This window comes from Microcebus murinus, chromosome 25, assembly GCF_040939455.1.
Source record: "Microcebus murinus isolate Inina chromosome 25, M.murinus_Inina_mat1.0, whole genome shotgun sequence".
NCBI lineage: Eukaryota > Metazoa > Chordata > Mammalia > Primates > Cheirogaleidae > Microcebus > Microcebus murinus.
The window spans coordinates 11777501-11803676 of NC_134128.1; the positions used below are offsets into that span (position 1 = coordinate 11777501).

At 38.4% G+C, this 26176-nt stretch overlaps 2 protein-coding genes across 2 annotated transcripts in view; both read right to left on the reverse strand.

Annotated features, from left to right (window-relative positions):
* The window catches only part of MRC1 (mannose receptor C-type 1), an 85260-nt gene extending 74189 nt beyond the window's left edge, over positions 1–11071 (reverse strand). Inside the window, exon 1 of the mRNA XM_020284087.2 lies at positions 10689–11071. Within this exon, the coding sequence (XP_020139676.2) occupies positions 10689–10749 (61 nt within the window). The 5' untranslated portion in view covers positions 10750–11071. The remainder of the gene's footprint in view (positions 1–10688) is intronic.
* A 5076-nt stretch (positions 11072–16147) lies between these two features.
* The window catches only part of TMEM236 (transmembrane protein 236), a 47088-nt gene continuing 37059 nt past the window's right edge, over positions 16148–26176 (reverse strand). The window contains exon 4 of the mRNA XM_012748671.3: positions 16148–18501. Coding sequence (XP_012604125.2) covers positions 17918–18501 — 584 coding nt within the window. The 3' untranslated portion in view covers positions 16148–17917. The remainder of the gene's footprint in view (positions 18502–26176) is intronic.

Sequence of the window (26176 nt, forward strand, 5' to 3'; positions counted from 1 at the left end):
ATAAATTAGTATCTATTATGTTTCATTTTGATGGCATACTCAATCTAAACTTTGTATAACAAAAACACACAAGAATATATTTAAAATTTTAATAATTTGTTAAGGTTGCAACAAAGGAAAAGTAAATATAAGTTTTATATCATTGGAGATAATATTTTATGAGAATAATTTTAAAAATAATGTTTTTGATATGTGTAATTTGGGACTGGTGATTTAAGGAAATGTGTAAGGATGGCTTATACTGACAGTACAGAGCTGCTAGCTAGCAAAACGGACTTCCTCTTGCAAAAGAGCAGGGAAAAGGATCTGTAAGCACATTTTTTTTTCCCTTAAATCAAAATTGAATTCACACAAAGGTCTTTCTTTTTTTGTTGTTGTTTATTTTTTAAGGAATATCCAAATATAAGGAACTGACTGATTTCTTTTAATATTGTGACACAAATATAAATTAAACACTTCTTGTAAAGTTTTCCTAAGCCCCCTCTATGTATGTGGTTCTTTCAAAATGAGCTAGGAGCATTGCAAATGTTTGAGGGTCTGAATAAATGAGCTCATTATTTTTAATCAAATCATTTCAGTGAAATGCAACAAAGTTAGAACAGTCCAACTAGAAGAGTCCTTCAGTGTTTACAGAACATTTTCACAAGCCATGTTCTATGTACTGTTCTCAATGCCCAAGTGAGGTTGCCACCACCTATACTCTGAGATCAGTTCTAGAACATTCCATGAAAGCTTATGATGATTTTTTTGTTTTTGCCTTAAAAGATTATTTTCTCCTAATGTTGCATCAGGAGCATTTTTAAGGCAAAAATTCATCATAAGCTTTACATGGAATGTTCTAGAACTGATCTCAGAGTGTAAGTGTTGCCAATCTCATTTGCAACCTCAAAGCCCTGCTTGGCTTCCACGGTCTGATTACTCATTTGTGCTGCTTTGATTTCTTGGAATCAGGGTTCAATAAAGCCCAGATCCAAAACACCTGCATCTGTTGGCCTCTCTGCTGTTGGCATCTGTCAATGGAACGTGCAATCTGTCAATGGATACCTGCCCACACCTCCTCCCACCTAACTGAACTTCTTTCCATGCTCGTTCTCATGTCCTTGCTGCTCCTGTCCTAGTGGGGCAAAATGAGTAACTTTCTGCCTTGACAATAAAATTAAAATTTTCATAAAACAGCTTTGCTCACAATAAAACACAGGAAATAGGAAAATAAGAAAAGTTTTAAAAAAAAAGTTATGATCATTACTGTACACAAATAAATTTAGGCTCCTCTAATCTAAAAAGGTCAGGAACTCTGAAAACTTTATCATATAAATATATATCTGTAAACTTAACTACACTAGCCTTTATATTTAAAGGAATTTGCTTTTGTTATTCAACCTACTGTCTTCTTATCCAGGTCTGATCTTCCACTTTTCAGATAGCTTTCCTCAGTAATATCTCATCATTAATAATAAATATATCTTTTACCTCACACTTCAGCAATTTTGATTGCATTGTCAAACAGCAAGCACTTATTAACTGGTCAAATTCAGTCAACTAACCAGTTGGTAGCTAGTCCTTTAAGGGAAGGTGTTCAAAAGTCTCTATGCATGAATTGTGTTCCTCTTTCAGAGGTTTTTATACTTATTTGATTTTTATGTGCCTAATTTTTATCTGTATTTCCTTCTTGATTTTACTCTAAATAAGATGGAATTTCATGAGCAAACTTCCAAACATCTCTTTCTCATTCATGGCATCCACCAGACCCATATGCTAAAAACCTAGGAGTCATTCTGCATTTCTCTTACATTCCAGGATAATGGTGGAATCTATTGGCTTTTCCCAAAAGTATGCTGTGATGGCTCACACATTAACTTCCATGTGAGTTGTATTTAACTCACGCTAGTTTTAAGCCCAGGGCTTTGTGAAGCATCTGTAACTCATGTCTGTTCACCCTGGGAGCCGAGTGAACTATTTTTCAAGTTGTATATAACTCACGCACAGAAAACAATAAAAAATAACAATTGTTCATTAAATTAGAAAGGGTCATTTTGTTTTCAAAGTTTTTATTCCATTTTCAGAATAAAACATCATGGCCCCAAGGTAAAAAAAGAATTTTCTAGTGTGGCAGTCAATGTCTTAATTTTATGTGTCAACTTGGCAAGGTCATGGTATCCAGATATTAGATCAAACACAAGTCTGAATGTTGCTATGAAGGTATTTTTTTTTTATGAGACTATTATATAAATCAGTTGATTTGTATAAAGCAGATCACCCTCCATAGTGTGGGTGGGCCCCATCTAATCAGTTGAAGGCCTTAAGAGAAAACAAACTGAGGAAGAAGAGGGAATATTCCAGAGAGGGAATTATCCCTCTGCGTGGCCTTTGGACTTGAACTGCAATATCACCACTCTCCTGAGTCCAGCCTAGCCCTGCAGATTTTGGGCTTGTCCGCCTCTGCAATTGTGTGGGCTAATTTCTTAAGTAATACTCTCTCATTCTGTCTCTCTCTAAACACACAAACACGCACACACACATAGAGGTTCTGTTTCTCCAAAGAACCCTGACTAGTACATTAATCATTCTCTTTTCTCCAAAACTCCATGGCCACCACCCCCGACCAAGCCACCCTGGTCTTGCTCTGGTCTCCCTCTCTTTTAAATACAGTCATCAAATAAGATGACATGTGATCTCCCAGCTTCCTGGGCGGAGAAGGGCCTGACTTCTCACGTGACTCCAAATTGCAAAACCCATCTAATGCAACAGGTCGCCTTCACTGAGCCACATAAAAGAGAGAGATTTCTTCCTGATTCCGCAGTCTCCTTAGCAGATTGCCTGGGATATAAGGATCGCGTGCTGGTTGAGGCTTACGAATAAAATTGTCTTGTTTTGCTCCCACCTTTGTGGAGAGGTTTTCCTGGGTTGGAAGGAGCTTTGGTTTCTTTATTTAAATTTTTTTTTTATTATATATATATTTTTAAATTTTTTAATCCTAACCACTAGACCACCAGGGAGGAACTTCGGTTTCTAACTATAGTTCCTGAAAAATTTAAACCCTTCAAGAAGGTACCACTGTGCCCAGGGAAAATACATCTAGCCTCCACATCATAGCTCGATAGAAAGGGTACAATCCAGCCAGGCCACCCCCCTGCCCTGACCCCTTCTCATTTACCACCTTCCAATGACATTGCCTATCTGCTCCTCAAACCCTCCAAACTCATTTCCACTTCGGTGACTTTATATTTTAAGCTCTGTCTTCTTGAAATGTTCATGAAGGTCCCAGCTCAAGTGCCAACTCAGTGAGCTGCCCATCTTAACTCATCTTATTCTTTTATTTTCTATATAAACATCCATAACCATTTTAAAATACATATAAGCTTTTTCTTTAATTTTATGTTCTGTCTCCCTCTATTAGAATATAAATTCCATGAGAAGAGGGACTTGATCTTTCTGGTTCAGTACCATAGTTTCTCTTTGGGAAGCATAAATCATCTCTCAACAAATATTATTAATAGTTGAATGAATGAATGAATGAAAGAATATTAACTTTGAAGCAGCTTGACTAGTAACTCAGATAAATTATTTATTTATCCATAGATTAATGATTATGGGTCTATTTAATATTAGTGTTACTGAAAGCTTATTTTTTTACTGAAGAGCAATATATACATGTTTATATCTGTGAAAAGAGTGCTTGGAAATGAAAAGTTTCTATTTCAATACACGCTTATCTATTCTTGTTTCCCCTATTTATCTTTTGCTATTAGGAAGCAGGGTGAGTTTGATATTGCCTTTGCCAGACAATACAAGGAAATGTATTTATGGTGATACATCCATCATGCGCGATTCTTTTTCCCAGCATGTAGTTTTGTTTTTATCATTGTCTCTGTGCAATGTGTCTGATTTATTAACAAAATGTCATGCTTCTTCCCGTGAAAGTATATTCAAGACCTCGGCCAAAAGGAAGCTTGTGGCATTTTCGCCACCATCAACTACACCGATGTGGTATGTTTATAAACATTCTATAGTTTTGTCTATACTAATGATGGTATTGTAATAGAAATATCGAAAAGCTGAACAAGTGGGGACAACTGGATTGCTATATTCATTTTCCTGCAATCTTATTTGCAGGATCTAATGTATGAGTTTTCTTTCTTATATTAATATCTACACATCACAAATTTACTTACAGAATTGGAGAGATTCTCCTCCTTCCATCTTAACTTGATCTTACTAATCTCACATTTATTTTTCAACAAATATTTGGCAAACACCAACTCCATGCCATGCACTGTGCCAGTGACAATACAAAGACGAATGAAAGAGGCCAAGTCCCTGCCCACACTGAGCACAAGCTCTGCTGTGGTTAATTCAAGGGCAGACATATCAAGGGTCAAAATACATTTAAAAAAGAAGCAATACATTTCAACCCAATATCTCAGGCTAAAAATAACTGAAGACTAAACATCCAATAACATAGGCGTGAATTTTCTATTAAACATATCTTAACATTTTTAAATTATTCCATAACATTGGACAAGTAATTAAATTTCCAAGCCTACTAGCAAATAGTTATTAAAAGTGACTATCAGTTAGGGATATCACCATGATATGCTATATTTTCTCATATATTTTAAGACTATTTCCACTATCAACAAATGAAAATGCTGGCATTAAAACACAAATGAAGGTGGGGTGTAGTGGCTCACACCTGTAAACCTAGCACTTGGGGAAGCCAAGGTGGGAGGATTGCTTGAGGCCAGGAGTTCAAGACCAGGCTGAGCAAGAGGGAGACCCCTGTCTCTACAAAAAATAGAAAAATTAGCTGGGTGGGGTGGCATGCACCGGTAGTCCCAGCTACTCAGGAGGCAGAGGCAGGAGGATCACTTGAGCTCAGGAGTTTGAGGTTGCTGTGAGCTATGATGATGCCACTGAACTCCAACCTGGGTGACAGAGCAAGACCCTTCTCAAACACACACACACACACACACACACACACACACACACACACACAAATACACAGAAAAGAAAAAAACTTCTGGAAGAGAGAGAAGCTGTATAAAAGGAAGATAAGTGACTATTCTGTAGCAGATTCTGCCAGAACCCTACTTTTTTCTCCTTGGCCCTTGCCATTTCAGTGCATGCCGGCCACATTCCCAAATGCCAACAGCACATCTTTCAGCCCGGGGACTTTTCCTGGCCATGAGAGCCCCTCCCTTATGCTCAAACATGGCACAGACCAGATGAGTCAGGAAACTAACACCCCCCAGGAGGAGCCCTCCATCGGTGACTGATGGGAACTGCAGAATGCGCCAAACCCCTTGCACCTTGGTTGGGGTGACCCTGGCCACAGGTTCCACACTGTCACCCAGCAGAACTCGGATCCACTTGCCCACTGGGGTCACTGGCCTGTCGACACACCTCTCCTTCCCATTTCACTTCCCCACTGCCCTGCTGGGGTTTCCTGGACTCACCTCCCAAATAAACCACTTGACTTTGAACTCAAATCAGAATGCAACTGCCAGAGGACAGCTTCTTAGGGAAACCCAACTCGGCAATACGTCCACTAGCCTTAGTAAATGAAAGTTTCCTACATATGTTTTCCCCAAAAAACCCAAATGAAGTGAAAAACAAATATTGACCCTGCACCTAGTATATGCAAAAAGCCTTGCCAGGTGCTGGGAGGAGAAGACAAGTGGTCATTGTATTAGGCTTAGCAATGTTGAACAAAAGAATAAAGGAAAAATGGGGAATTACTTTATTTTTCACTTCAATCCTTCATTCATTCACAAAATATTCAGAGAAACTACTAACTTAAGTCACTGCGTTTGGCCATTTGGGGAAGTAAGAATATGAACTCAACGTAGGTCTGACCTCAAGGAGGAAAAAAAGGCCATAAGCTTCTTCCAACTGCTCTCCTACCTCCCTGAAGGTGTGAATATCTACCCCTTTCCCAGATACTTCATCCTCATCTAAGGAGGAAGAGATTCTTCCTCCTGCCCATCTCTCTACCTGTGTCCTGGACCCCAAATTCTCTTGCTCTCTGTTCACTATTTCTTCCACTTGTTTCTGTTTTACAACTTCAGAAGGCCAGCCTGCCCCCAAACTTAAAGACAGACAAAAGCCTGTATAGGTAAGAAGTTGTTCGAACCACATTTACATCTTTCCTGATCTACACACTCCAGCTGGTAAATTGTGTCTACTTCTTAGCCTCAGACTCTGAAGACCATAGTCAAGAGTTAAGTCTTGAACTCACTGCCCATGTGGTCTGCGAGCCACTGAATCTTCAGAGCCTCAGTTTTCACATCCAGTAAAAGGTAGAGATAGTGACATCTACCCATCTGCTTTGTGCAAGGCTAGGGGACCCCGAGGTCTAAGTTTCTGCTCTAGTAATTTATGCATACTTGCAGATGAAACAAAAAATTACACTTAACTATCAAAAATCTAATCTAGCCATCTGTTCCGAGGCATAGACGTTAGCACAGACTTCTAAATACAAACACTTTTGAAAAAGCTATTAACTGGAGTACCAATAAATAAATAAATAAGGAGAAAGATGGTATTTTTCTCCCACTTAATTCAGTCTTGTAAAAAATAAAATTAATACATTGACGAATTGCTATTTAACATAAGGCACGTGCTTATACTGAAATCAACGTTTTCAAGAGTGATCATGAGGATCTTTCCTATGAAAATTACATGACAATAATTATCTTTCTTAGCATTTAGACGAGGAAGCTGGGATGGAAGAGTAGCAGGATTATATGATTTGTGAGCATGTCAGTGTCAGAACCACAGCTCGACTGCTTCTAGACCATTGTGAACCCCCTACATAGTAACAGGGATAATGTGATTTGCACTTACGTGATTTTTACGTTACTGCAAGAAACCTAAGGGGAGATGGAAAAGTGAGAGCTGCCTAGTGAAGTCCCAGTTCTATCTCTACCTGCTAAACTGTGACCATCTAGACATTTTCTCTCCCTGAGCCTATTGCCTCATCTATAAAGCAACTTAGATGATGTCAAATAATGTATCATTTCCAAGTTCACTCTTGCTTTAATGCCCCATGATTCTAAGGCTTCTTTCCTCCACCAAGACTTCCCTCATTGTCATTCTTAGCAGATGTTCCAGGCTTTTTCATGACACTTGGCCTGCTGTTTTAGCTGCATCCTGAGAGCCTAGAAAGGCTCCATGTGGCTCTGGGGACAGTGACATCAGCTAGTGAGAGCCTATCATTGGCATTTCTTCTCAACTCAACTCCGCCTCCAGTGGCACCATGTTGATAGTTGGAAATCAACCATGGTAGGAATGTTTCCAGGTGTCCTCAAACTACAGCCCGCGGGTCACATGCAGGTGTTTTTGCCCATTTGTTTTTTTACTTCAAAATAAGATATGTGCAGTGTGCATAGGAATTTGTTCATAGTTTTTTGTTTTGTTTTGTTTTGTTTTTTAAATTGAATTTTTTTTTTTTTTTTTTTTTTTTTTGAGACAGAGTCTTGCTTTCTTGCCTAGGCTAGAGTGAGTGCTGTGGCGTCAGCCTAGCTCACAGCAACCTCAAACTCCTGGGCTCAAGCCATCCTCCTGCCTCAGCCTCCCAAGTAGCTGGGACTATAGGCACAAGCCACCATGCCCGGCTGATTTTTATATATATATATATATTAGTTGGCCAATTAATTTCTTTCTATTTTTATGGTAGAGACGGGGTCTCGCTCAGGCTGGTTTTGAACTCCTGACCTTGAGCAATCTACCCGCCTCGGCCTCCCAGAGTGCTAGGATTACAGGCGTGAGCCACCGCACCCGGCCTGTTCATAGTTTTTTTAAAACTATAGTCCAGCCCTCCAATGGTCTGAGAGACAGTGAACTGGCCCCCCGTTTAAAAAGTTTGAGGACCCCTGGTTTACACTATAAAAATCAATAAATGTCACAAATCAAATCAGTTCTTTCCTTTTCCTTTTTCTTCTCCTTCTTCTTGGAACCAGTTGTTACATTTGACAAGACACCACTGCCTTTGAGCCAAACTACCTGACCCCCATTTCCAAGTTAAACATCTCTGCTGTGATCTAACCTCTGTGTCCAACTGGCTTTCAAGATGCATGACTACTGTGATCATAGCCCCACTGAGGTCTAAGCATTGGCGCTGAATGTTAAGAAGATACAGGCAAGAAGAAGAGTAGAAATGGCAAGTGTCTCTCTCTGTTAACCTCAGGCCCCTGGACTCCTCAAGGTAGAACCAGCCCTGCCATTGGCATCAACCCACGGATGCTTATGGGGCTAATGGTGTGAGATGCTCTCTTGGAAGTAGGGGAAAAAAAGGGTTCTGGGTTGAAAAGAAATAAATCAATAAGAAATAGGGAGAATCTTTCCTTGGGATTTCCTAAGGGTCAGGAAGCCAGTGGAAGGGTCCTGAGGTTTTATATGTCCTTTCATCTGCTGCTAACTAAGCAGGCATCCTACTTCCACCCAGACTCCTCTGTTCATGGGCCACTTGGGCCAAAAATAAGAATTATAGGCTCTCAAGTAAAAAAAAAAAAAAAAATCCTGGAAGGGGCTCCCTTGCCCATTTTTTGTTTTGTTTTGTTTTTTATTCTTTAAGTAAACTGATCTTCAACATCTCCCTTCTTTCCCCAAGTATCTGGGTATTTGACAAGGAAGACATTCGTCAGAGTGAGGCATCCTGCTGTCTGGTGTAGGGAAACATTCCCAAGCAAATTGAGAAACGCGTTTTTGCTCAAAAGCATTATTGAGTCACTTTAAAGAAAATGAGGAGTTTTATCTGTGCTGCCCAATATGGCAGCCAATAATCCTACTTGATTATTGTACAGTTAAAATGAGACCCAAGTGATTTGAGACATGCTGTAAGTATACTATATACACCAGATTTTAAAGAATTAATTTTAAGAAATGAATGTGAAAATATCCTCATCATGTTTATATTGATTCAATGTGGAGTGATAATGTTTCAGAGATATTGGGTTCAATAAAATATATGAATAAAATCAATTTCACCTATTTCTTTTCTTTTTTTTTTTTTAAATGTGGCTACATAACGTGGCTAATTATGTTTCTATCAGGCTCTGCTGGGCTATGGGGTCCAGGTCTCCTAAAGAGCCCTTGAATTGTTCCCCCAGCTTCTGTTTGAAGATCTTTGGTGGCGGGAAACTTTCTATCCCTAACCAGACAATTCTATTTGAGACAACGCAACCCTTAGAAAATTTCCCCCACTCTTAGTTTTTACTTTGGGGACCATGAATAATATTTTAGTCCTCTTGCACAGGAGAAACATCTTGAAAAAGATGAAGATTGTGATAATGCCTCCCCCCACCTGGCAGTCTTTCCAAGCCCAAGTTTAAGAAGCTCATATCCAGCACCAACTATTAATCGAGGGAAGGGATTTATAGCCAGGACTAGGCTGAAATATCTCCTTGGGCTCCAGGAATCTTTTGTTAGCATTGTTTCAAGGGAATCTCTCCTTTAAATGCTTAATATGCTACTTTTATTGGCCAATTCATTACCATGCAGGGAAAAAGTCACTGCTTTTAATAGCAACACTTATGAAACACTTACTAAGCGTTATACTCCATTCTAAACATCTTACACATTGTAACTCATTGGATCATGACAACAGAGACACAGGTAATACTCTTCTCCCCATTTTAAAGATGTGGAAATTAAAGCACAAAGAAATGAATCAGCTTGTCCAAGTTCACACAGCTAGTAGGTGAGAGCCAGGGTGAAAAGCATACTGCCTTTCCTCATGTTTTTAGAATCACTACTACTTAATGCTCGTTAGGATTTAACCTTTGCTCTAGTCAACTACTTTCTCCCTAGAAAGTTTCCTGTCCCCAGCTTTGAATCAGTGCCCAGACAAATCATGCCCAGTGTTAGTTCATTTGATAGAAATGAAGGATTAGAAACAAAAAAAAAATATCAAAGTTTAAATCTCTTCCATATCATCTCAAAATATAACCAGGCACTCTCATTCTGCAGTTTAAGCAGGTTGAGTTCAGAGAAATAGAAAAGCTAGACTCTATAATGTCTCTGAGAATCTGAAAAGCTCTGAATCTGTTCCTAATGAGTAATCTCCAGTCTCCAGAAAAAGAAGGAAAAAAAAAAAAAGACAACCAGGAATGAATCTGCTCATGTAGCAGTTTGAACAATTTAGAATACAGATAAGGGTGAACTTGCTAGCAATAAAAAAACATAAATGATGAAAATGGTTTTTGCAGAAAAAGATGAGTGTGAGAATTGCACGGAATTGCTTTCGAAGGGCTGATCTTGGATCCTATCCTTGGAAGTAGGATGAAGGAGACATCATGTTGCCCTGCTTTCAGCCAAAGACACTCAGAAGGGATTTTGGGGGGAAGGAGGTAGATAGAAATACTATGAATTGGAAGCTAGACTGAGCAGAGCAGGAAATCTCTGCACGAATGAAAGAGGGAAGGAGCAATGGGAAATGAGAGAAGTAGAAGGTTCTGTGGGGCTCTAGGCCAAGCAACACCTGAGATCAGAGAAGCAGCTTCCTCCCTCCCCCAGCTCGGGGCTCCCATGCCTGGCGGCCAGATGAAAGCAACTTGGCCCCGGCGTGCAAGGTGCAGGGCCTGGGGGGTAGGGGCTGCCCTCCCATCCAGGTGTTGGAAAGAATCCATTAACATTAACCCAGAAGAGGAAGGTATACCAGAGGCCCCTCTGCCTCAGAGCAGACTTACCTAATAGCTGCACGGAGCCCGGAATGACAGAGACAAAAGCCAGGAGCAGGGCCAGCCTCATGGCCCACAGCTTGTCCTGCTCTTCCACGGATGGAGAAGAGGGAGTGACAGAAGCAAAACTGCCAGGGCCCCTGACTGCCCCTCGCCACCACCCAGCCTGAGCTCCCAGAGCCGCCCTGCTGAAAAGAAGCCCAGAGGAAGCAGTCCCTTTTAAAGGGCTCTTGAATTTAGGGAAAACCTCCAATAAGTAGATATCCTGTCACATGAGGGTAGTTGGAAAAAACAGGAATTCAAAGTTACAACTTTGCTTTGTAAGCTAACTTCTGAGAAGAGCAGGCACAGAGGAAGAGTAGAAAAGGCACACGTGTGGGAGAGGAGTGACAGGGCGGGCTGCGGGGAGAGAGGGCGATGGTGAGGCGTGAGTGGGGAGGGGAGAAGTGAAACAGCCCCAGGCCTCCCAGCCTTGCAGTGGGGCAGGGTGGGGACCAGGCTGCAGGCCACTACCTGGGCCGGAAAACTGAGCTTCCGCAGCTGAGTCAGGGGTCCCTCAGCAGACAACCTCCACTCTAATGGGACAGAAGCAGCAGGCGCTAAAAAGGCACAGTTTCATGCCGGAAACATTTAAGAGTTGAAGCTGATCCCTCTCATTTCTCCATAGTCAGTGCTTCGTCTTTTTTTTTTTTTTTTTTCTTAAAACTTCAAAAGAAATAGTTCACAGGGAGCTTTTGCTCCTCGAGCTAAGGGGGAGTCTCAGTAAGGCCAGGAAAGAGAAAGTTCTAGAAGCCTCTAGAATGTTCTCTAGAAAGCCAGAGAGAACAGTGCCAAAGGATTTGCAATAAAGCCTTGGTGCCCGGCCTCAGCCACAGTGGTCCTCTTCAGGTTTGGAAGGGTCCTCTTGCTAGAAGAAGAAAATCTGATTGTTTGGTCAAAAGATGTATTAATATATTCATTTCCCGGCAAGGGGAATTCTTTCTTAGAATTAAAAAAATATTCATAGATCTTTTATTACATACAAAACAACACTCCCCACATACACACATCTATTTTATTGTTTTTCAGAAGTAAAACATGAATTAAGAACATTTTGAAGCAGAAACTAACGATTAGATAGCCGAATTGTTATTGGAGTGTGGGAAATGTTAATAATTCCAAAGGAAGCTGCTGGAAACACTGTACTTTTTAACATTCTGAATGAATAGTCTATCTTCACATGGAAAGCGCCAACATTCACCATCTTTGTGATAAAGTTTATAAACTTAGTTTCCTAATAAAAAATGTGATATATGAGGGCTGTCCGGAAAGTATCCAGCCATTGTTAATATAACGAGAACAGTTACAGGGCTGGATACTATCCAGAAAGCCCTCGTAGTTTTCTTACTGCTTTTCTTTAACGTTCTAAATTTAAGCTTATTCTGACAAAAGGAAAACGATGGTGAAAATGTAGGACAGAGGACCAATGTTTCTTTTTCATTAAGCTAATGCTTAACTGACAAAAAAATGTTGGTTACAGAACAGAACAGATAAAAATGTTCCTAAGACATTGTTTCACTGATTTATCATTGAAAAAATATTTTAAATGGGTCATTCGTAGCTCTAAAACGTAAATAGATCATATGCAAAAAGTTTCTGCCTAATTTAGATCTATACAGAATTCAGAAGCAAGTAAAATTTAATTATCTCTACAATCGCATTCCAGATTTATTTTTTAATGACATAAGTGTGTCATATCACATTTGTGCAATTAAAAATCAGGATCGGTAGTAAAATCTGTGGCTTTGAACAATGTGGAGCCAACTGTCCCGTAAAGAATTTACCCCAAGATCTTGACCTTATTGAAATGAAGATTTATCAGTCTGGAAGAGGTGACCAGGGCAGATAAGAAAGTCAACTCTTAGGGGAGGGACATCATGGAAGATCACAGAATAGGAAGCTCTAGGAATCTGTCCCTTCACCTAAATAACAATTGAACAGGCAGGAACTACTGTAAAGTAACCACAGACGATCTTTGGCTTATGATGAGGTTGAATCCTGATAAACTCCACCATATGTTGAAAATATGGTAAGTCAAAAATGCATTTAATACACCTAACCAAACGAACATCACAGCCTAGCCTAGCCTAACTGAAATGTGCTCAAAACACTTATATTAGCCTAACATTGGGCAAGATCATCTAACACAGAGGCTATTTTATAATAAAGTATTGAATATCTGATGTACTTTATTGAATACCATACTAAAAGTAAAAACAGAATCATTGTATGGGTACTGGAAGTAGAGTTTCTAATGAATGTGTATTGCTTTCACATCATCATAAAGTCAAGAACTCTTAAGTCCAATCACCCTAAGTCAAGAATCTATATATCGGAACTATAGAGTCTCATCAAAAACTTGGAACATTCAGGGGAGAGCTTGATAAAACGGATGGTAAATTTCAGTGAATTTCAGCCTTTCACATATGGCAGTGGTTACCATTCTCCATCCCTCGTGCCTCTGTCAGACAGCCACAAGGGCAGCAGTCCACATTTCTGCTGTGACTTGCTACAGCCAGGGTGGGCAACAAGGCCCTTGTCCTTTAGATATCAGGATTCTATGTTCTGAAGGGTGCTTTTGATGGCTTCCACCACTTCACATAGTACTGGAAGTTCTAGCTAGGGCAATTAGGCAGGAAAAAAAAAATTAAAAGCATCCAAATTGGAAGAGAAGTGAAATTATGTCTATCAACAGATGCCATAATTTTATATGTAGAAAGTCTTAACGCTTCCCTAAAAGAACTGCAGAGCTAATAAATTCAAGAAAGTTGTAGAACACAAAATCAAAACACAAAAATAAGTTGTGTTTTGATAAAAGGAAATTTAAAAAGCAATTCCATTGATAGTAACACCAAAAAGAATAAAATCCTTATAAATAAATGTAATAGGCAGAAGACTTGTATAATGAAAACTACATAACATTGCTGAAAGAAATTAAAGAAGACCTAACTAAATGGAGAGATGTCCTGGGAGCATGGAATGCAAGATTTAATATTGTTAAGATGACAATATTACCCAAAACAATCTATAAATTTATGCAATCACTATCAAAGTTCCAATTTTTTTTTTTTTTTTTTGCAGAAATAGAAAACCCCATCCAAGTTTATATGGACTCTCAAGACAAAACAATCTTAAAAAAGAACAAAGTTGGAGGACTTATCATACTTCCTGATTTCAAAATTTATTGCAAAATTACAGTAAGCTAAACAGTGTGGGACTAGCATAACAACAGACATACAAGCAATAGAATAGAATAGAAAGCCCAGAAATAAACCCTCACATACATGATCAATTAGTTTCCAACAATGGTGCTAAGACCATTCAATGAGGAAAGGACAATGTTTTCAACAAATGGTGCTGGGAAAACTGGCCATCCACATGCAAAAGAATGAAGTTGGGCTCTTACCTTACATCATACACAAAAATCAACCCAAAATGGATCAGAGATCTAAACGTAAGAACTAAAACTATAAAACTCTTAGAATAAAACATTAGGAAAAATCTTCTTGACATTGGATTTCTTAGATATGATATCAAAAGCCCAGGTAATGAAAGAAAAAAAAACAAGTAAGGCTTCATCAAAATTAAAAACTTTTATTCATCAAAAGATACTATCTAGAGAGTAAAAAGACAACACACAAAATAGGGGAAAATATTTGTAAATCATATATCTGTAAGGGATTAATATCCAGAATATATAAAGAACTACAACTCAACAACCACAATAATAAAACCAATTAAAACATAGTCAGTGGATCTGAATAGGCATTTCTCCAAAGAAGATAAACAAATGACCAATAAGCACAACTAAAGATACTCATTAGTCATTAGGGAAATGCAAGTCAAAATTACAATGAGATGTCATTTCACACTCAAAAGGATGGCTACTATCAAAAAATAGACTATAACAAGCATTGAGGAAAATGTGGAGAAATTGGAACCCTTGGGCATTGCCAGTGGTGATGTAAGATGAGGTAGCCAGTGTGGAAAACAGTTTGGCAGTTCCTCACAAATTTAAACATAGAACTATCATATGATCCAGCAATTCTCCTTCTAGGTATATAACCCAAAGAAAACTGAAAACAAGGCCTTGAGTAGATACTTGTACACTAATTTTCAAACTATTATTTACAATAGCCAAAGAGCAGAAGCAACTCAGGTGTCTGTTTAGCAGATGAAAAAACAAAATGTAATATATACAGTGAAATAAGTCAAACACAAATGGACAAGTATTGTTATTCCACCTATATGAGGTACATAGAGTAGGCAAATTCATAGAGACAGAAGAGACCTTATCAGTGCTGGGCTGGGGAGGTAAGGGCTGGGAGACAATGAAGAGTAATTTGGGTACAGGTTTAATGGGTACAGAGCTTCTAATTTGGATGATGAAATGTTCTGGAAATAGAAAGTGATGATAGTTACACAACATGGTGAATATATTTAAAGCCACTGAATCGGACAGTTAAAAATATGATAAATTTTGTTATGTACATTTTACCACAATTTTTTAAAAATCCAACTCTTGCCACCTTCCTCATACCCTTCTACTAAGTTTTGGTTTTAGTTTCTGGTTAGCTATTGATGATGGTGGTTGTTTTTAACTAGCCCTTTCTTCAAGCTAAAATATTAAAAATATTTTCATTGTTCACTGGTGAGACAATTGCCGAACTATTTCATTTCTTCCTAGAAAAGTCTTTCTCAAACATCAGTTGCTTCATACCTACTCAATTTCATATAACAGGAACGTAGCGTCTGCTTTGCACTGAAATAGTTTCAAAAAAATTGCTCAACAAATGCTTTGGTAACCTGTTATATCATTTCTCACAGATAAAACTATAACCCATTCAGAAATTTATTTGGTTTTTTTCTCCAGTAAGCCTATTTTAATGGATACATTTACACAAATGTCACCAAGATAATTCCTACTCAGCCAGAAGAAAAAAAGAATATATAATGAAGTAGTTAAGTCAAAATTGTAAAACTTTAGAAGATGGAACACTATGTTTTACGTTCTGATTCATCACCTTTTGCAATCCTTACCAAAATATAGCAAAACATCAATAATCCATTTTCAGTTTAATAGAAAACAATTACATTACAGCATCAAATTTCTTTGTATTAGATTATATATATAAAATTTGGCTTTAATTGTAATTGTCTTCAGATAGTTGATTTACATTTATTGTAATCTATATTATATGTACACAGATTATTTGAAGACCCTGTAAACTTTAGAGTTCTAGAACCAATGTTTTGTTTAGTTTGGTTTGGTTTGGTTTGGCATGGTTTCACATGTTATAATATCAGACATTAACTTGTAGAAAGAAAAAGGACTAAAAAGTCTATTAAGGATATTAGAATTTTTTAAAGATTTTATTAAAATTATAATTATATAAAAATGATTAGACTATACAATAGTTTGATCATAGATGAATTTTTAATGTATCTTTCCTACAACGAACTTTATTTGAGCTTGACATTTCATAAAGACATAATTATCATCTGGGCTCCAAATTTTACTTGGAAAAAATATCATATAGCCTATTACAAATACTGCCATTTGCTACAAGTATTAATATATTTCATATAGCAGGAAAGTAAATTTTTTATTAGGACATAAAATGTATATGGGCTTTAACTAGCAACAATTAGAAGCTTATAAGAACTGCAATATATTAATAATTGTAATAACATAACTTTTAATCACAGTGTAGAACTATCAATGTTTTTATCAGCATAATTTGCTATAATTTCTATCAAATACTATAAACTTGAACTCTATAAACATGTGTACACTCTTAAAATATTAAATAAAATTAGGTGCTCAATTTTCCTCCATGTGATCTTCTGTAAATGCCTTCATTATTTGCATAAAGTGTTGCCACTTCCCAAAATATCAGGCACATTCATGTTCAAATATTATATACAAAATGCATTATAAACTCAAACAAGTAATATCATTGGAGAGACTGGCTATTTAAAATCATTACTTTTCCTACATAAGCCTCTCACAAATCTCTCCAGCATCTCAAAATTGGTATAACCAATGGAAAGATCCCACCATAAATATCAGAGTGTCCAAACATGGTAAAGGCAAATGATATGATTTTGTATCTAATTATTTTATAACAGGGGTCCTCAAACTTTTTAAACAGGGGGCCAGTTCACTGTCCCTCAGACCGTTGGAAAGTGCGCACTGTGGGCCCGGGACGTGTCGGCTGCTAAGCAGGACAGGCAGCGGCGGCAGAAACACCCGGCGGGCCGGGTAAGATTCCTAGGTGGGCAGCATGTGGCCCGTGGGCCGTAGTTTGAGGACGCCTGTTTTATAACATCAAGATCTTCCTGATACAATATCACCTAAGACACTGAAGCTTTTGCTATTATATTTGTAAGTTGAACTTCCCATTTTAAACGGGACTTGTATTTGTTGATTTTTATGATGGTATCAAATTTCACAAAGAAAATATCCTTTTACTTTGAAACCTACGTGTGCAATTTATGGCTTTCTATTACAAAACTTTATCTAGGTATTGCTGATGTTCCTTGACTTCATTATACTAAACAACTTTTAAGTTAGTACTGCAGCTAAGCCTTGAACTGAGCTGAATATCTGCTCAAGTGAATTGCTTTTGATGCTGAAATCAGTCAATTGAATAAAAATCACTTGCCTCAGTGGCATAAAGAATATAATTCTATATTTGAAGTAGACCCTAAAACCACAATTTCCATAGTTTTAAAAAAGTATAACCTAAAAATTCTTCAATAACTTCAGATACATTTCCTACAACCTAATTTTAATTCATCAACTCATAGAATGCTCTTTAATTTATATACAAGATAAAAATGTCATTCTTGGGCTAACAGTGGGGAAATATCTTCTCATTTTTTTAAAAAGGCTTTATTGAAAAGTGTTTTTAGAAAAAAGTGCAGTATATATAACAAAACTAAAATTAACTACTAACATGTTCTAGACATCCCTGAGAGCCAACTCATAAGAATATAACATTGTTTAAATTTAGCACCATTTGTATATGTAAAAAAAAAAAATGGTACACCAGAGTCATCATGAATAACTTATTCTCTACAATCTAGTCTTCATTTCTTTATATAGTGTAAAAACTCATGTCCCAGAAAAAAAAAAGTATTACAAACGTGCACAGATGCATAACAAAAAGGTCACCCTGTATCCCATTTTCTCTTTAAAATGGAGACATTTCAAAGGTAGAGAAAACCCTGAGTCTGGTTAGGTGGTTGAAATAAACATAAGATAGTGTCACCAGTATGTTTTTACAAAGGCCCAGCACGGGTGTGATCGTCCCCAGGACAATGATTAAACTAAGTCTAACGAAGACAAAGGGTAAATCCTGCAGCAAGACGCCCGCGGAATGGAGAAGAGGATTTTGGGGAGTGAATATCATCCGAAGGACGGAAATGAAACTGAATATGTAGACTGGGTATATCCAGCCTGACTTGTACACGCTGGGGTGACCGGCCACACGCACCATCTCGATGGTGTCCGACCACAGCAGAAAGCTCCACAGGAATATGTCCGCCCGCACGTCCTGCTGAGACATTGTTTTCAGGATTCCCGAGTGAAAGGAGGGCTCCCGGGGTGCCCTCAGCACAGTCGTCTGGCTCGGTGTTGTGGCTCCCAGTGGCCGGGACACCTGGGTTGTCCCTGCAGCCTGGGGAGACGCAGGGTTTTCTTCATTTGGCTTCACTTGTTCTGTCACCGTTTTTATTTGCTGCAAAGAGGTTGTAGGGATGGCCCCATCTCTGATACCTGCAACAAATTGATTTATTTACATTTATTTACATGTTTTGAATGCATCGATTTTAATTTAAATTATATTAAAATTTAAACTTCAAAAATAAAGTTCTAAGTGAAAGGATGATATTGCTAATAAACTATCTAATGGAAAAATTAACTAACAACAACAACAAAAAAAAAAAAAGCGGAGTAAACTCAAAACACATAATTGTCCCTTTGAAGAGAAAACTCACAGTGTACAACTGGCTCTTTGTTCGATTAACCACTTGTGGTTTAAATTGTTTTAGTCGAGAGTTTGTTTTAGTAGCACGTAAAGAGTTTTCAAACAGACAACAGGCGTGTGAGCTCTCTCATCAGACCATATTTCAAAGACCCTGAAAAGCCAGCCTCATAGAAAAGAGGAAAAAAAGAAAAAAGGAAAACAAATGTACTTTTATAGTTGTCTTCTGTTATCAAGTGACAACAATAACTATTCTTTTTTTTCCTTCTCCTTTTACCCTCAATAAAAACCCTAAACCCGTTACCGTCTCTGCTAGCATTTTTCCTTTTTTTTCTCTTGTGTCGTGCCCTTCCCTCCCTTTGGGAAGTAAAATAAACTATTCTAATCTTTGTGTCGAGAATTCTTTCTCAGCCCATGCTATGAGTTCCCACCCTAACACTAAGGGTTCTCTTATTTGAGGCCTATTGTCCACAGGGAACTTCAAGATAACAATGAGGTTGCACACTGAAAAAATGCAGAGATGAAGAAGGCTTTTGGTGTCTTGGGATTTTCCTGGATGTGGGTCTTAAGTCATTTTTACCAGTTCATAGTAACAGCCATCATTGGTTACGGAGCTAAGTAAGCACTTTCACACGTTACCTTATTTCATCCTCAGGACAAAGTTGAGAATTAGGGATTACTGTCCCATTGTACAAATGTGGAAACTGGGGCCCGAGAGGTTAAAAGACACCCAAAATACACAGTAACAGGGCAAAGCTGGAATTTACACTCAGATTGTTTGAGTCTCATTGATAAACTCTTGACTTTATGGCTGCTATTACCTGTCTAGAGGCAATATATCATGAGCTAACTATAAAATATATGAATATCATAAAGGTAAATGAATCTAGAAGTTCCCCAGTCCAACCTTGTCCTTTTATAAGACAAAGCAGAGGCTCAGGGGAATTACTAACCTAAGAGGGAATCTGTTTGACCACTAGAGATTCATGGTAAAGAGTAACACTGAATCCAAGATTTCCAAGCTGTTCTTTCCCAGAGGTTTTCGAAGCAGTCAGTAGGATTGGCTAGTCTAAAGCATCTCTTTTGTTTGGCCATGAAACTCTACCTGGTCAACACACCAGTCATCTTGTCACCATTGCATTGCACGTGTGTGTGTTTATGTATGTGTGCGTGTGTATATACAAGGGTGTCAAAATTGAGATGATGAAGGGACCCTCAAATCTCAAGACCAACAAACAGTGTTGATGGAATTGTTTTCATACACGAAAGGCATAGCACGTTCGTTTTCAAATATTTATCCACTTAAAGACCCCGTTTTTGTTGCTAAGAATTTATCAGGCCTTGTCAAAGTTTACTGAGTGAACATGCTGAGCTGCCGCATTACCTGATAAGACTTAATTTACAGGGAGTCATTAAACCGAATAGCTCTAAAGGTCAAAGGGACAAAGTCAATAAAAATTTGTTGGATCACATTCAGCTGAAAGTAAAAACATTTTAAAATAAATAAATTATGATTAATGACTAATAAAATGCTTGATTACTACAAATATAAGTTTTTTTTTTAATAGGACACAATCAACTTGGTTTTCTTTTATGCCATTAACTAGTTATTTTAAAATGTTAAATGTGAATCGAGCATTTTTATAAACTAACAAGATCATCTACATTCTTGACAAAACATCACACTTGTGGTATGGATCATTTATAGGTAAATGCCAGAAGTCATGACCTTAGAAACCTTTTCACCGACCTTAGAAGCCACAGTGGCCTGAGTGGATATCACCTTAATAAATAATACTCAAAAAAGAAACAAAGAAAATTACATACCAATTGACTATTACTTTTACATTCACAAAGTCATCTCTTTATAAACTTAGATGCTCATTTGCATCAATCACATCTCTCATTTTATTTAAGAAATATTAAATACAGGAAATGAGTCTCCAAATTTGTCACGTCCTAGAGAACTTTCCTTCACCTCTCTTGGTAGATGAAGCTGTTTGAATGCAAATCCAAATGCCTTTGTCAACATTAGGAACACAGTGTTTAGTTTGGGCCTTTGAAAGATGATTGCAAATTCAGCATTGTTTCAAAGCCAGGAAGTGGCAATCTAAGAAGTGACACATGCACATTTTTTAGCAGCCCATGAGAGTCTTAATATCTGAAGCCAAAAGCTGTTGGTATGAACAGTGAATGCTGAGCGAGAGTTTGGTTTTAATGGGCTACCTGTGGATTTGGTGAGATTAGGAATGGGAATTTCATCTCTCTCCACAGTTCAATAGGGACTAGTTTAGATTGGGGGGTACAGGAACTCTGCTTCCTCTTTTCAAGTGAGAATCACTAGAACTATTAATTGAAACTCTGCTGACCTCTCAGAGGGCAGGGTCGAGTTGAGAAAGCCAATAAATCTTTTGGTCATTGGAGTGAACCAGCAAATGCCTCTCTGAGCAATGTACGTATGTATTCGATACTGCTCCCTGTGCTCCATGATTAGTTTTCTCTCCAAATTAGCACTTTTTAAATGTCCACTTACAGCTGGAATTCTTTGTCTTGTTATTTTAGTTGTCATTGGTTTCTACTGGGTAAAAAAAATATTTATTTGTGCAAAATCCATAAAAGATACTAGCATAAAGAGAATGACCTCCTCACTTCCTGAGCGGCTCACGTTGCCCTGTAAAAGGTAAAAATAGCAGCTTGCCTGTGTCCTTCCCCACATCTGATGCCAGCTGCTGGAACAACTTTTTGTCTGCACTGTGCAAACTAAATAGCTAAGGAAATGTAATTTCAGTAACAGACAAGTGTTTAAGTAGCTAAACGCCTACCTGTTTTATTTTGTTATTTATTTATATGGATCTATTTCCCCCTCTAGCTTGTTCCCCAAAAGCTTTTGATAGCTCACAGTGGGGGGAAAAAAAAACCAAAAAACACCAAGACCCGATTAAACAAATCAAGCGTGAGGCATTTTCTAGAATGAGGACGTATTCCTCTTGCAAAGAGACTAGGAGAGAAATAAGTTATTTAAGTAAAAAGAAAGAAGAAAAGAAGGAGAAATCACAAGGAAGGACACTTAAAAAACAAGCGAGGAATAAAGCCGACACTAAAAATGCATTAGTGAGAGACTCCCAAGTGCCTGTCATGAGCAGACAGGTGTTAAGGCACTGCACGCAGCCCAGGCTAGCCACTGGCGAGTGACAGAGCAAACAGTACGGAAACAGTGCCCAGTGTCACGGCTCTGAGCCTCCTGTAATCACACCAATAAGCAGAGAATCATAAATGGTGGCAGGGCCTTCAAAGGCAAGTGGATTCTGTGATGAGCGACTATCACAGGGGATTCGAATTGCACTGAGAGTCAGAGAAGTGACATCTGAGAAGTGACACTTATCAAAAGCTGGGGAAAATAAGTAGGAATGAATTAGGTGAAGAATGGAAGAAAGAACTGGGCAGCCCCAGCAGGGAGAGCATGTGTAAACGTCCTTCCGCTGCAGGAGTGGAAAGAAAGGGAGTTGGTGAGAGGTTGGGGAGGCAGAGATGAGAGAGAAAGTATTAAAGCACTTATTTCCTAAGTGTTTCCATATACCAGGCACTGTTCTGGGCCCTTTGTAGGCATTAACTCACTTATAAAAACCCTATGAGTAGATACTATTATTTTCCCATTTTAATGATGAGTAAACTGAGGCAAAGAGAGATGAACTACTTCCAAGGTCATGCAGCTAGCAAGTAGCCCAGAACTTGAATCTCAAAACCTCAACCGCCATACCACACTGTGTGTGGCAGAGACAGTTTATAGAGAGCCTTATGGACCATGATAAAAGTTTTGGACTTTACCCTGCAAAGCCCTAAAGAGCTCAGAGCAAGAGAAAGACCTAACTGGAGGAGAAGGTAAGGCACTGGAGTCACAGAGGATGCAGAGAGATCAGCAAGCTTGCAGCTGTGTGGAGCAAGATTGTTACCCAATTCACGGCAACCAGAAAATAAAGAATTACTCACAATTACTCAGAAGAAAGTGTGACGAGTGTTAATTAACAGGCCCCCAAATCTATTTTTACTGATGGAGAAATGGCTCTAGGAAAAGCTAAAAACTAATTATTTAGACATAACTGAGTAAAAAATTCAGAGAAGAAAGTTAACAATCCTATTAAAACAATTAAAAAAATATTAAGTACACAAAGCACTGTTAGACATAATACTCTTAGAGGACAAGAGGAAAAAAGGCAATAAATTAAAATACACTTCAAGGTAAATTATAAACACTGGTATTTTGACATTATATGCTCACTGAGGTAGGGAAGATAGGGAATATTGCAAAGTAATACACGATGAAACATGACACCTAGGTCACACGTGGTTCTAATAAAGGAATAAATCAATATCTGTAAAGCACTTAAAAATAATGTCTAACCATATAGAGCAGTCATATATGTGTTAAATAAATAAAAAGTAGGCTATGATTCTAGCACTTATGATTTTAGCACCTATGATTCTAGCACTTTGGGAGGGCAATGTAGGAAGATCACTTGCAGCTAGTTTGAGACTAGCCTGGGCAACATAGCAAGATCCTATCTCTACAAAAAACAAAATAGAAAACTTAGCCAGGTGTGGTGGTGTACACCCCAGCTACTTGGGAAACTAAGGAAGGAGGATCACTTGAGCCTAGGAGTTTAAGGTTACAATAAGATATGATGATGCCACTGCACTCTTGCCCAGGCAACAGAGCAAGACCCTGTCTGAAAAAAGAAAAACAAAAGTATCAGTCACTAAACAATTTATTTTTTCAAATTAATTGGAGTAGAATAGAAAGTATCCAAATACACTCAATAGTAAGAGGGACTACAGTTGGACTTTGGCTATTGCTACACTGTTGCCCAGTATCCCATATATCAGGGGAACTCAAAAGTTTGAGAAATAGTGTCACACCACAGAGCCTTAACAAGATCATGAGTTTTAGTTCTCATATTTGCCTGTTCACGTCACAAAGAGAAATGCTACCTGTTCAGATGGAAAAAGCTTATTACCAGCTAACAAGAGCCCATCTGAGCATCTTTTCCCAATTTCATGATCACTGTTCAGCAGTAGCACCTTGGGAGCTTGAAACTGGTCATGGTGGGAAAATTTACACCACAGAAATTGGCAAATGCTATTAATCAGGATTCTTTTGGCCAAAAGAAAGGCAGTTGGTTAAACATTGACTAGCATGCTACTTACTGCCTGTACTCAAAACCGTATGCAAATTTTCACCAAATGATGATGATGATGATGATGATGATGGTGGTGGTGGTGGTGAAGAATTCAAGATAAATATTCATCCCATCATCAGTTCTGGAAAGCCCATGGGCTTACATACTCCCTACTGTGAAATAGTTGTGACTACTCTCTTTACAAAAGGCATCCTATTGTCATGTGTTATAGTAAATTCAAAAGCCTTAAGATCCAGTTTCTGCCATGCATTGCCTAAATCTGACAATAAACAAATGTGTCATTTCTGGATTTTATGCAATGTGAAATTTTAACAGACTTCATTTGTCAAAGGACACAACTAGAAGGCTAGATGGTTTAAAGATCATTTTCCCACCTACCATTTACTTTATAGACTCATCTACCACTGGACAAGCATTGCTAAAAACCAATGCTATTATCAATTTGAAAATATTCCATTTCTGAAGTTTGAGAAAACTTAACCTAAGCTTCCTAATCTTCAGCTTTTCATTCAGAATATCTTGGCTCTTCTCTCCAGCGGATATGTATTTAGACTAGAGAGTGTGATTTAATTTACAATATGTATATATTTTTATATAGAAAATTATATTATTTTTATTATTTATATATGGCATCTACTTCTAGATATGTTTGACTAGAAATATATATAGAATATATAAAGTTATGCATGCTGAATTTTTTTCACTTACCCTTATTCCTAACCAGCTCCCTGAAATATTTATTATATATATAAATAAATAATAATGAATATATTTAAATAAAACATAAATAGTAAGATAAAATATTGAGGAGTATATAGTTATCTCATTGCCTAACATAACTAATTCTATACTTAGAAATGGTTTGAAATGCCTTTTCTAGCACTTCCTCCATCATTACAAATACTTGGGAGTTTTAAGTGCTTGGATATAGACTTGAGCTAGGAATCTCAGAGTGAGCTCAAGTTGGGTGACAAAAATGGGCACATACTGGGAATGAACTTGATTTACACCCTTCAGAGCACCTACCACAGTTTTCATTATCCATAGTTACCAGTGCAGCTTATGAATGTCTTACTATGTCCACTAGACCAGGAGCCCCACAAAAGTGGGTCTCTTCTGCCTCTTTCTGTTCACCATGGCACCCCTAGCACCTAGCAGAGCACCTGGTATTGGTATGGAATGGATCCACCATAAAGATTTGCTGAATAAAAAGTGGGATCCATTTCTTTTCTGGAATCTATGAGCAATAAGCATCTTAGAGAGAGAACAATCCCACACTAAGGCGAGTGAGCCAAAGCATAACAGTTCGGTCCAACAATGAGGCCCCAGAGTCCATGGGCAGGAGGACAGTGTAGGACCCTGGTGCTAGGGTCTACGACTGGCCCCAGTCCAGGAGAGAGCTCTTTAAGCAAGGACATAAGGACTGATTCTTCTAACAAGTCCTGGAAGCCATCAGGAGTTCCTGGCAGTGCAGCCTGGGGACTTGCATAGCTCAAGGGTAAGAGAAGATGTGACGTGGCACTGGGCCAGCAGCCCTCGCCAGAGCAGTGTGGCACTTGCACAGCCCAGCAACACTTGGTCAAAGAGACGGCACCAGCAGGGGTTCAGAGCATTTCAGGGGCTCCCATCAGGGGTCACCAGGCAGGGGAAGAAAAGGGCAGATGTGTGATTCCGAGAAGACTGTGTTTGTGAGCTCCTAGGAAGCAGCCCTTAGAAGCCCCCTCCTGCCCACCCGTGCACATACCCAGAAATAGGAGGGCTTGGGGTCCCAAAATAATAATTGAAAACAGAGCAGGAGAAAAGCGATGCTGCTATAGATAGAACCCCGTTATTAATACATACACAATGTAAACAAAATAAACAAAATACAAATTACAAACATTTTACATTTTACAAAACAAAATACAAAGTAAACAAAATAAACAAAAATGTCACAGCTCCTTTTAGACCAAGAATGTCTACACACGATGTAGGCAATCAGCTCTCTTCAATCCAAGATAAGAACATTTAGGCATCCTCAAACTATGGCCTATGGGCCACATGTGGGCCGCCTAGCACACTTATCCAGCCCCGCAGGTGTTTTTGCCACCGCTGCCTGTCCTGCTTAGCAGCCAACTCGTCCCGGGACCACAGTGTGCACTCTCCAACAGTCTGAGGAACAGTGAACTGGCCCCCTGTTTAAAAAGTTTGAGGATCCCTGATTTAGACATTGAAAATCAATGCCCTATGCTTTCAATTTCACACACTGGGGCACCCTTAAGCTTATCTTGGT